Below are 12075 nucleotides of genomic sequence, written 5' to 3'. Positions count from 1 at the left end.
CTCTCTTTTCTCTCTCTCGTAAGGCAAGCAAGCATAGCTAGTTTCAGGTTTTTACATGAGCTTTAGCCCATCGGTTCAAATGGCAAGCTTGTTCACTTATCTGTTGTTCCTTTTGGCCATCTTCTTCATCTCACCAGGTGTATCATTGACTTTGAAAAGAGGGTTTTATCGAAAAACATGCCCATCAGCTGAGGCTATTGTGATGAGTACAGTGAAGGCAGCATTGGCTAGTGATCCTGGAATACCAGCGGCTCTCATCAGACTCCATTTCCATGATTGTTTCGTGAGGGTAATCCTTGATTTACTTATTCATTTGCTTTCAGAGACTCCATTTCTGTTGAAATGTTTACATCCTTTTTGGTTTCTGACAGGGTTGTGATGCTTCCATACTTCTCGATTCCACACTCAGCAATCGAGCAGAGAAAGAGAGCATGGGGAACAAGGGTGTGCAGGGCTTCCAGGTCATCGACGAAGCAAAGGCTAAGATAGAAGCTCAATGTCCGAACACTGTTTCATGTTCGGATATCCTTGCCTTTGCAGCTCGTGACAGTGTCACCCTCGCCGGTGGCCTTCACTACGGTGTTCCTTCGGGGCGTCGAGATGGGAGGGTTTCTTTCGCAGCGGAAGTGACTCAGAACCTCCCCGACGCATTCTTTAATGTGACACAGTTGAAACAAACTTTCGCACGGAAAGGTTTGTCAATGGAGGAAATGGTAACACTCTCGGGTGCTCACTCAATCGGGGATTCACACTGCTCTTCATTCTCGAAACGTTTATACTCTTTTGATAAGACTTCTGCACAAGATCCATCCATGGATCCATCTTACGCCAGGCTCTTGAAGGGTAAATGCCCTCGGCCGTTGAACACTCGGAGTGGTCCTGATCCATTGGTGCCTTTTGATCCTGTAACTCCCAACCGGCTTGATAACAACTATTACAAGAACTTGAGGAGCAGCAAGGGACTGCTGGCTTCAGATCAAGTGCTTTGGAATAGTACGTTAACAAGGAAGTTCGTGAAAGAGAATGTGAACCACCCAAGTGCTTGGGCAGCGAAGTTTGCTGCTGCAATGGTGCACATGGGTTCCATTGATGTGGTCACTGGGAAACAAGGAGAAATCAGGAAGAACTGTAGGGTTGTGAATTGAAGATCTGCTGGAGAGTGCTGAAATTTATAGTTTCATGTGTTTGCTTTGATATTTCACAACAGACTTTTTGATGCTTTCATAATGTAGTTTATGATTTTGATATGGGTTTGCAGGGGAAGAAAATTTGTTTAAATTAAATAATGTTTCTATGTCTTTCCAGTGAGTAATAAAAATGATAAACTTTCTTGAATAAATGTCATGTTACATTGTCACTTCAGCCTATAAAGAAATATACAGATATTAAACGTTACACAACGTAGAAAAGCTTCAATAAATAACAAGGGGATCGCTTCGGCCCTTGCCCTTGCAGCAAGAAGAGGAGAGAAGAAAGAAAGAAAGAAAATTCAAGGACTATCCTCCGCCTAAAGCAAATTTAAAGCAAAACTTTGAAATGTCTATATTTGGCACAGACATATGCCACTTAATTTCCTTGTGTCTTGCTGATGAAAAACATGCATGTTAGCCATTGAGATCAAGGGATCAAATTCCATCCAAGGCAAAAGAAAACAAAAGCAATACTTACTTTGTAAAACTGAGGTATTCTGAAAATTGAGCAAAAGGGTATGTTATAGTTAAATCATGAACTCTTCCTCAAACTCAGAATAAAATGGTTAGATAGGGACTTTATGCCGCACCATGTTTTTTCCTTTTAGCGTCCTGAAACACTTTCAAGCCTTCTCTTCCAATTGACCACTGAAGTCATTACTTCAATGGTTTTCAAGGAGGTAGTTGCGACCAGCTGGTACCTTAAGAAAGAGAATATGTGGCAGTATTATTGTACATCTTTGCTCACAGATTATGGTAACCCTGTACTTCTAATACTGTTACCAATATTAAACATGAAGTTTTAAGTTTTAAATAGCTAGTTGCCATTGATTTTCCAACTTTATTCAGATTTCCCTGTAGAAATTATGTCATTGGAGTAGCTTCCTTTTCTTTTCACGATAGAAGTTCATTGAACATCTTCCTTTCCTCGACTACATGCCTGAGACAGGAGTAGGTGAAACCTTGGCCAAGTCAGATGATTCCACTAACTTTTTGTATGATCTGCTTCTCCCTATTACTTTTAAAAAAGGGCATCGTGTGGAAGGCACACGCCTTTCAATTGTTTATTTGCTGTCAATTTAGACTGCAACAGTAGATTTAATGGGAATTGGTGTGGAGGCCACATGCCTTTCAATTGTTTATTTGCTGCTTTGTAGTTGTTTTATCTCACACGAAGGTTCTTATCATCGCCTAATTTAAATTCACATGTTCTTTTTCAAAATTTTTTATTGCTTTATTGCTTCGATGACTCACCATAGAAGGCACTGGCCATGACTTGTAAGCTGCATACTACCCTTTCTTTCTGATAATAGAACAACGGTAAAGTTCAAGGTTGGTTCGGCTCATATACATAGCAAACTTGTTACTATATTCATTGTTGGGCTTTGAATGAGACCCAATCTTCCCAATGGCTTGGGCTCAAGCTTTGGGTTCCAGCCTCCTCACTCTCTCCTTGTCACAGGCCTTTCTCCCATTGATGATTTCTCTTTTTTCTAGCAAACTTTAAGGCGTTCCAATCGTTTCCTTGATTGAATTATACGAAATCATGGACTGGGGTATTTATCAAAATCGCTTCTTTTCAACAGATAGATGTTCATCTTTAGAAGCAGTTAATATAGTCACATACGTAGTCAACAGTTCACCATGCAGTACTTCAGGGACAAAGTATTGAATCTTTGCATTCCCAGGAAATGGTATTTCTGTTTCATTCAGTTTAATTTAATGTTGTTTTCGGTGATAGGTTGATTACTTCCGAGGACCATTCAGCTATTCTGATCAGCATTAGACTCATCCATTCTCAAAGCTTTGCTCTTTGCGGTTTTGTCTGTGCTCGGGTTCTTGTTCTCTTCTCACCGTACTATGTTTTTGCATTTTAGCTTTTGTGTTCGTATCTCCTTTTCAAGAGGTGACCAAACTGTTTACTATGCTACCTTTCTTTCTTGGCTGTTTGCGATTGGTTAAGCGAAACTGGCTGGTCCACTGATGTTTCTCCTGTTCAGGGAGATGCTGACAGTGCATTGGACCAGCTATGGTAGAAGAAGAAGATTGAAGTTCGTCAGCATTTAAACGAAAGCATTAGATTCTTTTTACTCTGTTTCAGGACAGAGATTTTGTTCCTACATAATGAGTTTTGGTTCATTGGCCACGTTTCAACTCTGCCAGTTGATTACTCCAGGACAGAGATTTTGTTCCTACATAATGAGTTTTTGTTCATTGGCCACGTTTCAACTCTGCCAGTTGATTACTCTTTCTTGGATTGTTTGATTGAACAATTCTTCTTCACTGCTAGGTTGAATTGCACGATTTCCATTCGTTATTTGACATCTATCTCATCAATTTCTTGGAATTTTGAGGAAACTAAAAAACCCCAGAGACTAAAAACAGTTGGTGCTGCTGCTTGCTGGGGCCCGCGACCAAAGACAAAACTTTAAAACTTTTAACCTTTTCTAAGAAGCCGGCCAGGACTTGAAACGAGGTTGGTTCAGCGGAAACTCAGTGAAGGAGAGCAATGGAGCCGACGACCCCAACAAAGCTGGAATACTATGATCAAATGTCGAAACTTCAATCCAAAGCCACCCTTCTTTCCTACTTCAAGGTCACTTCTTTATCCCCATTTCCCATCTGGTATTTTACCATTCATTGGTAAAATTGACCATTTCATTTGCTTTTTTTAATTGGTTTTCAGGGTGATGATGGAAGGGAAGCTTTGATTTTGGACTCTACAATCTTCCATCCACAAGGCGGTGGCCAACCTTCTGACACTGGTTTTATTAGTATTGCCAATTCCAACCACAGATTTTGCGTGCAAGATGTTAGATCAAAAGATGGAGTTGTAAGTTTACTTGTCTAAAAATTGGAACTTTCTTTTCTTCTTTTTCTTTAAAAAAAAATCTATTTGCTTGTTGGTTTTTCATTTTTCTTTGGTTCATAGGTGTTTCATTATGGAGTTGCTGAGAATTCCAGTAGGGAAAGTGAATTGGAGCAAGGAAAAGGGAAAGAAGTGTCTTTGCAAGTGGATGAGTCACGGCGGCGGCTGAATTCTAGGTAGATGATATGAAGTGATGATGAATTCATTATTGCTAGTTTCAATTATTAGGATTATGAAGACTGCTTCATATGAAATAATTTAAGACTATCCAAGAATTATGACAAGTTGGGATTAAAATGAAGAGTATAGAAGTGGTTTACAAGGAAACTATATTTTTCTTTAGCTTGGCTTGAAGGAGAGAAAAGTTTATAAATATTACTCATTTCTTGATGATTTGCCGATTCAAGTTCCTTTTTTTCTGTTTCAATGTTCATAAGTGAAAGCTTGATTGTTTCTAATGAACCAGCTAACTGAAAAACATACTGTTCTTCGAAATGTTTTCTGAAAATTCTAAATAGATCAACATGTATTGTTCTATCAAGCTTTAGAATACTTAAACAATGGAACATAATTGACACAAAGATCTAGAAATTTGAATAAAGGCCCCAAAAGTGGTATAAACTTTAAATTTATTTAAGTTCTAACACCAAAAGTCTTTACTGTTTGAGCTCCAGTAACTGGCTTTTCCATGTTCTTGGGCTTATTTGATATTTATTTTTTCTTCATTTACTGTTGTTGAGCAGGTTGCACTCAGCTGGGCATTTGCTTGACATATGCATGAGAAATGTTGGATTGGGGCATTTGGAACCTGGGAAATGCTATCATTTTCCAGATGGGTATGTTTCAACCAACTGGCAGTTGTGAATTAATTGTCTGTGGCAAAAGCTTCAACCTAGATTGCTTGTAATGCACACAAATATATGCACTCTTTGTGCTGTGCTAGTACCAAAAGAAGTACAAGGACAAGTGCTTACTGTGATTGCTTAGGATTAATTCCCTATTTCTTTCTATGTGTTGTTAAACACCATTATTTACTTATATCGTTAATGGTTGATCCGTTATGCGGATCTTTCTGCTGAAACTTCCATTTTGATGTCCATATTACATCAATCGATATGTTTATAAGCAAATAGGGTTGCTTAGAAGTGGGATTCATGAAGTTTACTTTTTTCCAGGCCATTTGTTGAATATAAGGGTACAATTCCACCAAATGAATTGCAAAGTAAGCAAAGGGAACTAGAGATGGAAGTTAACGCCTTGATATCTAAAGGAGGGAAAGTAAATATCATTTTAGCTATGCCAGGTGAATTTAGTTATGTTGCAGTTGCACAGAAATTGTTGGTAAACCTCATCCCCATTTCTTTCAGGTTTATGCCACACTATTACCATATGAAGAAGCTGCTGAGCTGTGTGGTGGTTCTCTTCCTGACTATATTCCGCAGGTAAGGATGTGGTAGAATGCCTTAGTATGGCCTGTAAATAGCACTTATAAAGCTTAATTTTGGACTACAGCTGTCTTAAAGCACTTAAGGAATCTAGTATAGGAGAATGGCAGAGATAGGCCATGACACAATTACTGAAATCCTGACAGATTTCAGAATGTAATTCTTTCTCCATTGCTAAGGGTAGCCTTGTTCTTGTGTCTCTTTCAGGGCAGCAATCCTCGTATCATTAAGTTAGGGGACAATCCTGGTTGTCCTTGTGGTGGCACCCATGTTTCTGATGTTTCAGAGATCACAAGTTTGAAGGTATATCGCCAATTTACTTCACCTGGAAAATGGTAGTAATTTGATTGGTGGTCATCTTCTTCAATTGTGTAATCTGACTATCCTCCCTTTAACATATTTCATTTATTGCACCCCAATATGAAGTACTTTTTTCTATGCACTCATTCATTTGCTCTGAGATGGAGATTCTGCTTTTTGAATTCACTTCATATTTATACTTATTCATGTCACCTCAGAGTGATGCCATATGTAGAATTCAAGCCATATGATATTCGATACAAATCATGAATATGAAATGGACTATTGGCATTTTATGCTGTGATATCATCTATATAAGTAGGGGTATTAATTTCTCATAACATATTTAGCGGCTAATACCATGTTTGAATTTCAAATTACTTCATAGAATCATTTTGGCAACACCTGGTGAAAAAACAAGTTGAAGATGTATAAGGTGCTAAGTAAAATTTTTTTTTGTCTTTTTTATTGTTTCCATATGAGTATGCCAACTGTTTGACATCATAGCATTACTTTAACATTTTGCAGCAAATTTGGTTTATTTTTAGGAGGGTTCGATTTAGCTTTCATTTATATGTTTTGCTTATATTTCAGGTCTCTCAGATCCGCACAAAGAAGGGAATGGCAAAAGTATTTTACAGCATTGGAACTTAATAGTTGGTGTTTGATACTCAATATTATAGGTATAAAGCTATCCATATATCTTGAGAGGAAAATGTTTCTTAATGAAACTGCATGAAATCATTTTGTTGATGATGTATTACATGATACAAAATGATGCTCCTATGAGGTGTGATTTTCTTTTTATAGTAATAGATTCCAGTTCAGTGCAAGGAGATTGAAAATGTTTGAAGGCGTAGAACTCACATGTCTAGCACCTTCTGCTTCTATGATTGATTAGTTCATCCCCTATACGTTTGCACGAACTAAAGGCCAAAATGAAGATTCGGATAATTTATTCTCAATGATATGAATTTAGGATATTTTATGGGCTAATATGCATCTTGTGCTATATGTAATGCTAATTAGATTCATTTTGGTTGAAGGCAGGCTTTTGATCCCTTACTACAACAACCATTCTGATTCGACGACTACCATCTTCACTCAGTTGAGCCATTTTCATTCAAGATAGAATGTTCATCAACCCTTCAACAATAAGCTTTTCACTGTCTATACAGTGGCAGAGCAGCATATAGAACATTCCTTAAACTTTTAATGGTTTGTATGCCTTTTTTTTCTCAACCCTGGTTAATCTTCTCTACTTTTTGAGTCCAAGCTCATCTCCTTGCTGCTGATGCCCTAAAGCCAGTATGAAACTGCCAAACTGGGGGAATGCATGGCTGGGCTTGGTCACTTGAGCTGGTTTCTGTTGAGTGGTGGATGGAAACGTGTGTTCACACTTGACACCTTGCCAAGTCCCATTTCTTTTGTTGTTTTCTGTGGCTTCTTTTCTTCTACGTTTCTTTTGCTAAAATGTTGTTTTGTGTGACTATAATAATTTGGGGTCGACGTGGGCTAAGAGGCTTCTGTCAAATGGGTGTCGATAGCCCTATCACCCTACTGTACTAGGATAATTTGGCAGTGTGGTCCACACCATTTGTATGTATCAGCAGAGTTTGCAGATTCAATCTTGGTCTCTAACTCTTCGGTCCCCACCATATCTAACCTTTGTTTTCTTTTACTTTTACTGTAAAGAGTTTGGCAAATTTTACTGCCACTGTTCATATGATTACACCAGATGAAAAGCCATTAGCTTTGAACATAATAGGAATGAGGATTCTGGATGGTCAGATGCAATTAACCAAACCAACAAAGTCAGAGAGCAATCTTAGAATATCAGTTGTTGACACATTCTGGTCCTTCCTGTTTGAAACCCAACAAGAATCAAATCTAACAAACCATTTCTGTTGGGTTGGAAACTAGATCAATGCTCACCAACCCAGTTTCTGGTTTTGACTGTGGACTCAGAATTGAATAAATTCTGTGGTTTTTCACTCTTTAAAATCTCTAAAATGCCCCAATGGCCAAGACTTAACAAACTGCACCCACAAAACGTGAAAGGACAACGTGCCTGACAAATGCTAGTTCATCCCCTTTGCCAATCTCTCTCAAGATTGTGAAATAGTGGGACTCTACAGAAGGAAAGTAATGTATCAACTGACAAAATCTTTTGCCAACCATGGTAAAGAAAGACTGTGGCAATCTAGTGGTTAGAAACAAGGAAAGGGTCAACCGCGGAATGATATTGGAAGGTAGAAAACAAGTGTTAAATTATAAAAAAGAAAAAGAAAATAAAAAAAAACAAAAGGTATCAGAGTTCAAATGGACTCTGAAAAACGGCACTACCGGTAATAGTGAATCTGACAGGAAAGGGAGGCCAAAACGAGAGCCAAGCAAATAAAATTCCTCCAAATTTAGCAGAGAGACCCTTTCTTTCCCAACCATCCAATCTTTCCTCTAAACACAACGCATTGCACGCACTTCCTTCTTTCAGATTCTCCACTAAATCTCTCTCTCTCTCACTCCCTTTCTCCCTATCTCAATCTCCTACACCCAAATCTCCTCTCTTTTCTTTCTCTTTTGCTTTTGTTTTCGTTTCTTTTAGCGCTTTTGCTTTGCCCCAAAGTTCGCACTTTTAACTCTCTCCTCTTCCTGCATTTCAGTAGAAGTCAATACTTATGGTCGTTTTCTGGGTGTGTTGACCTTGCTCTTCTCTTTTGGATCAAAAAACTGAGGTGGGTTGTTCTTCATCTGCTCTGTTTCTTCTGTTTTTGTGGGCAAAGCTTTGTTTCATATTATCTTTTCAATACCAAGGTCCCTTTTTCTTCTCACCCTTTTGTGTTGTTAATTATTTTCAATCCGTTTCTTTATTGAATTGCTTGGGTTTGTTGAGTTTTGATTTCTTGTCAAATTAGGAGACTTTAGGATGCTGATTGGTAGTCCATACTTAGTTTAGATTCATTGCGCTGTTTTGTTTTGAGTAGGCTTTTATTACTCTTAGAACTGTTTCTGCTGTTTTATTGGTAAATACTAGTACATAAAAGAAATTCTATGGAGAGGGGCGTTTTATATGTGTAACAGCTTAAACATTAGCAATTTATCATCATTATTCATTACTTATTCTTTTATAAAATTGCGTTCCGATGCCATGATCATGATCCAGATTCAGTACATTTGGTTCTAGTTTAAGATTAATAATGTCATGCTGGTCACGAGACGAATTTATAATAGGTTAGTTTTAGCAACAAAAAGAGAGCTTAATTCTTGAAATGAAAGTTTTAAGTTTAGTGACTTCAGTTTCTGATCGTTACGGTTCAAGTTTCTGTTACCTTTTGAGAAATACGATAGATTGGCTTACGTAGAATGTTGGGCTGAACTGTTAAATATATAAAGTTGCACTTCTAGTCAGTTATTTATGTCATGAACTTTTCACCTTGTTAATACACTGTCATGTCCTTTTCCCATATAAAAATTGGATAATGGAGATGTTTGCTCTGTTTCAGCCTATAATGCTGGGAGAAAATTTTAATACTTCTGAAGGGGAAATTAAGGTAAGTTTTGGCTATCAGTGCAGCAGCCACAAAGGTATTCCTTGCAGCACTGCTAATGGGTGTGCAATCCGGCCGGGAAGTCAAATGCCAAGGACAAGCAGTTTCTCTTGCTTGTCTGGTGCTGCGCTAAGCGCCAATGCTACATTGGCCAACACAAATATTTGCAATGGTCTGATAGGAGCTGAAATTCTTCCTAGTTTGGACTCTCCTAATTCATTCCGTAGGGTTCCCTCTTCACCATCTCTTACAAGGTTGGATATATTATCATCTTCCCTGCAAAGCAGTATGTCAAACTTAAGTTGCAGTCCACCAAGTCCAGATGATTCACCTGAATCTGATTCATATTTAGTGAAACCCATGAGTGCTCCTTCCAGAAGTGACAGTTTCCTTAATGCTATGGAACTACAAGTGGCAGGTGGAGCTGCTGGTGAAGACAGGGTTCAAGCTGTTTGTTCTGAAGAAAATGGGTGGCTCTTTTGTGCAATCTATGATGGGTTCAATGGAAGGGATGCAGCTGATTTTCTTGCTGGGACATTGTATGAAACTATTATATTTTATTTTAATTTATTGGACCGGGAATCAAAACATGATATCTCGGGGGCACTCAATGGTTTGGATGGAAATGGACCTTTTGAATATGTTCTTGATAATAGTAGAGCTGGTAATGAGGTGAAAATCCCTTCTGGGATTGATAGCAAGAACCATGCAAGTACTGAAAGCTTCATGAAGAAAAGTGCAGATCATAAAATGGAAGTGTCATCTAATTCGTTTAGCCATGGGGTGCTTGATAGCTTCCAGCGTGCTCTAAGTCAAGCTGAGAATGATTTCTTGTACATGGTAGAGCAGGAAATGGAGGACCGCCCTGATTTAGTTTCAGTAGGATCTTGTGTTTTGGTTATGCTTCTTCATGGAAACGATTTGTATACACTCAATTTAGGTGACAGTCGAGCTGTATTGGCAACATATAATGAAGGCAATGACATGTTTCAGTGTGGAAGGTTGAGAGCTATTCAGCTCACTGATAGTCATACTGTTGATAATGAAGTTGAAAGAACTAGACTCTTGCATGAGCATCCTGATGACTCTATGCCCATAGTTGCTGGAAAAGTGAAAGGAAAATTGAAGGTCACTCGTGCTTTTGGAGTCGGTTACTTGAAGAAGGTAGGTACTGGTTTTTCTCATTCTGAAAATTTTCCTTTATATCTAACCCCTTAAGAAGACTTGACTTTCACTGCATCCTAGCCTCGTACACAAAGCAATGCCCTGACTAGGAAACAACATCTCTATATTCCTTCATATTTATATTTGACCACTGAAGAAGGCAAATTAATACTCAGACTTGGAAATTACATCTAAGTGTAAATTTCAAACATTTTCCTTGTCAACAAATAAGTGTAGCCTGTCTTGTTTATATTGTGATTGCTATATCTTCAATCTGGGCGTTGTTTATGCAAGAGTAAGCTCTAATGCTGACCGTTATGTAACCTGTGTTATTGCTGCAGATCAACTCTTTCTGTAATCAATATATCATTTTTGTTATTCCTTGCAGAAAAAACTGAATGATGCACTGATGGGTATTCTTCGAGTTCGCAACCTCATAAGTCCCCCATATATCTCCACAGAACCATCATTGAATGTGCACAAAGTATCAAGATCTGATCACTTTGTTATAGTTGGCAGTGATGGTTTATTTGACTTCTTCAGCAATGAAGAGACTGTAAAGCTTGTCCATTCTTACATCTCAAGCAACCCCTCTGGAGATCCTGCAAAATTTCTTGTGGAACAGCTTGTAATTAAAGCAGCTCATTCTGCTGGTAAATTGCTTTATATCTGTTGCCGATAACAACTTAAGCTTTTTTTCCTAATTTAATTTGATCCATGAACAAATTATTCTTTCATCTTCTGTGTTTCACGGTTGTTTGCATTCTCATGCAAATCTTCTCCCCATTCTTTGCCTTGTATCAAAACTAAAATAGCAAAACAACAATACTAGATTACATATCATGCCAAATAGATCCTAATTGACAAAGTGGTTAGTAGACACATCCAGTTTCTTTTTTATAGCAGTATATTATTTATTATACTAAGATCTCTAAGACCTTAATTCTACCATCACAGGTTTCAGTAAGGAAGAATTGATGAATATTCCAGCGGGTAGGAGGAGGAAATACCATGATGATGTTACTGTTATTGTGATTATTCTTGGAATGAATTATCGCACTTCCAAGGCATCGACTTGTGTGTGAATTTTATATCACCTTTTTCTGTCTTGCAATAGCAGATTTAGCAGTTCTACATTTTCGCTATTTTTTTCAATTGTAAATAGCTTAAATTTGAGATAATCTTCTCTTGATTTGATGCAAACCAATTTTGGTATTACTTTAATCATGCATTAGTCTTTGGTGTAAATAAGTAGCTGGTCTTTTTATTTCTCTTTCTCTACTACTTACATGTGAATATTGAGAAGATTTTTTAACAAAATTTATCCAGCTTTCTCAATTGAGTAATCACTTCAGCATGATCTTATTCGTTCATGCTCTCATCATCTTTTATTCATGTTTACCCCTCATTCTTACAAGCTTCTATTCATGGAATTCTTGCTCTGTTAAAATTCTGGGTTTCTATGACATGACTGACACCAGGTATGTGCCTGGTCCTTTTCCATTTTGCAAAGCAATTTATAGGAATGGAACATTCACAGATGAGCCAGATCCTGGCAA

The 12075-nt window shown here is 37.8% G+C and overlaps 3 protein-coding genes across 3 annotated transcripts; all 3 read left to right on the top strand.

The window, feature by feature from the left end:
• Positions 1-19: 19 nt before the first annotated feature.
• Positions 20-1278, top strand: LOC110421326 (peroxidase 5-like). Its single transcript, XM_021434901.2, has 2 exons — positions 20-289; positions 372-1278. Exons 1-2 carry the CDS (start codon positions 56-58, stop codon positions 1143-1145), a joined length of 1008 nt encoding a protein of 335 aa, XP_021290576.1. The 5' UTR covers positions 20-55; the 3' UTR covers positions 1146-1278.
• A 1908-nt stretch (positions 1279-3186) lies between these two features.
• On the top strand, positions 3187-7491 carry LOC110421603 (threonyl and alanyl tRNA synthetase second additional domain-containing protein). Its single transcript, XM_021435220.2, has 9 exons — positions 3187-3786; positions 3877-4023; positions 4123-4235; positions 4803-4895; positions 5235-5337; positions 5427-5501; positions 5712-5807; positions 6399-6487; positions 6851-7491. Exons 1-8 carry the CDS (start codon positions 3700-3702, stop codon positions 6456-6458), a joined length of 774 nt encoding a protein of 257 aa, XP_021290895.1. The 5' UTR covers positions 3187-3699; the 3' UTR covers positions 6459-6487; positions 6851-7491.
• Positions 7492-8033: 542 nt separating this feature from the next.
• On the top strand, positions 8034-11868 carry LOC110421301 (Protein phosphatase 2C family protein). Its single transcript, XM_021434866.2, has 4 exons — positions 8034-8539; positions 9308-10516; positions 10905-11169; positions 11474-11868. The coding sequence occupies exons 2-4, from the start codon at positions 9314-9316 to the stop codon at positions 11599-11601; spliced, it is 1596 nt and encodes a 531-aa protein (XP_021290541.1). The 5' UTR covers positions 8034-8539; positions 9308-9313; the 3' UTR covers positions 11602-11868.
• The last annotated feature ends 207 nt before the right edge of the window (positions 11869-12075 follow it).

The sequence above is a fragment of the Theobroma umbraticum genome, unplaced genomic scaffold, assembly GCF_002168275.2.
Source record: "Theobroma umbraticum cultivar Fairchild unplaced genomic scaffold, ASM216827v3 scaffold_130.0, whole genome shotgun sequence".
Lineage (NCBI taxonomy): Eukaryota > Viridiplantae > Streptophyta > Magnoliopsida > Malvales > Malvaceae > Theobroma > Theobroma umbraticum.
Note: the sequence above shows the minus strand (reverse complement) of the source record. Positions and strands in the feature narration are given on the sequence as shown.

Bases quoted from the DNA above. Each gene is read 5' to 3' on its own strand.
- LOC110421301 (XM_021434866.2), top strand. From the start codon at position 9,314: ATGCTGGGAGAAAATTTTAATACTTCTGAAGGGGAAATTAAGGTAAGT. The intron at 10,517-10,904 runs GTAGGTACTGGT...TATTCCTTGCAG, and splicing joins GAGTCGGTTACTTGAAGAAG to AAAAAACTGAATGATGCACT. The intron at 11,170-11,473 runs GTAAATTGCTTT...CTACCATCACAG, and splicing joins TAAAGCAGCTCATTCTGCTG to GTTTCAGTAAGGAAGAATTG.
- LOC110421603 (XM_021435220.2), top strand. From the start codon at position 3,700: ATGGAGCCGACGACCCCAACAAAGCTGGAATACTATGATCAAATGTCG. The intron at 4,024-4,122 runs GTAAGTTTACTT...TTTGGTTCATAG, and splicing joins TTAGATCAAAAGATGGAGTT to GTGTTTCATTATGGAGTTGC. The intron at 5,338-5,426 runs GTAAATATCATT...CATTTCTTTCAG, and splicing joins TGATATCTAAAGGAGGGAAA to GTTTATGCCACACTATTACC.
- LOC110421326 (XM_021434901.2), top strand. From the start codon at position 56: ATGAGCTTTAGCCCATCGGTTCAAATGGCAAGCTTGTTCACTTATCTG. The intron at 290-371 runs GTAATCCTTGAT...GGTTTCTGACAG, and splicing joins TCCATGATTGTTTCGTGAGG to GGTTGTGATGCTTCCATACT.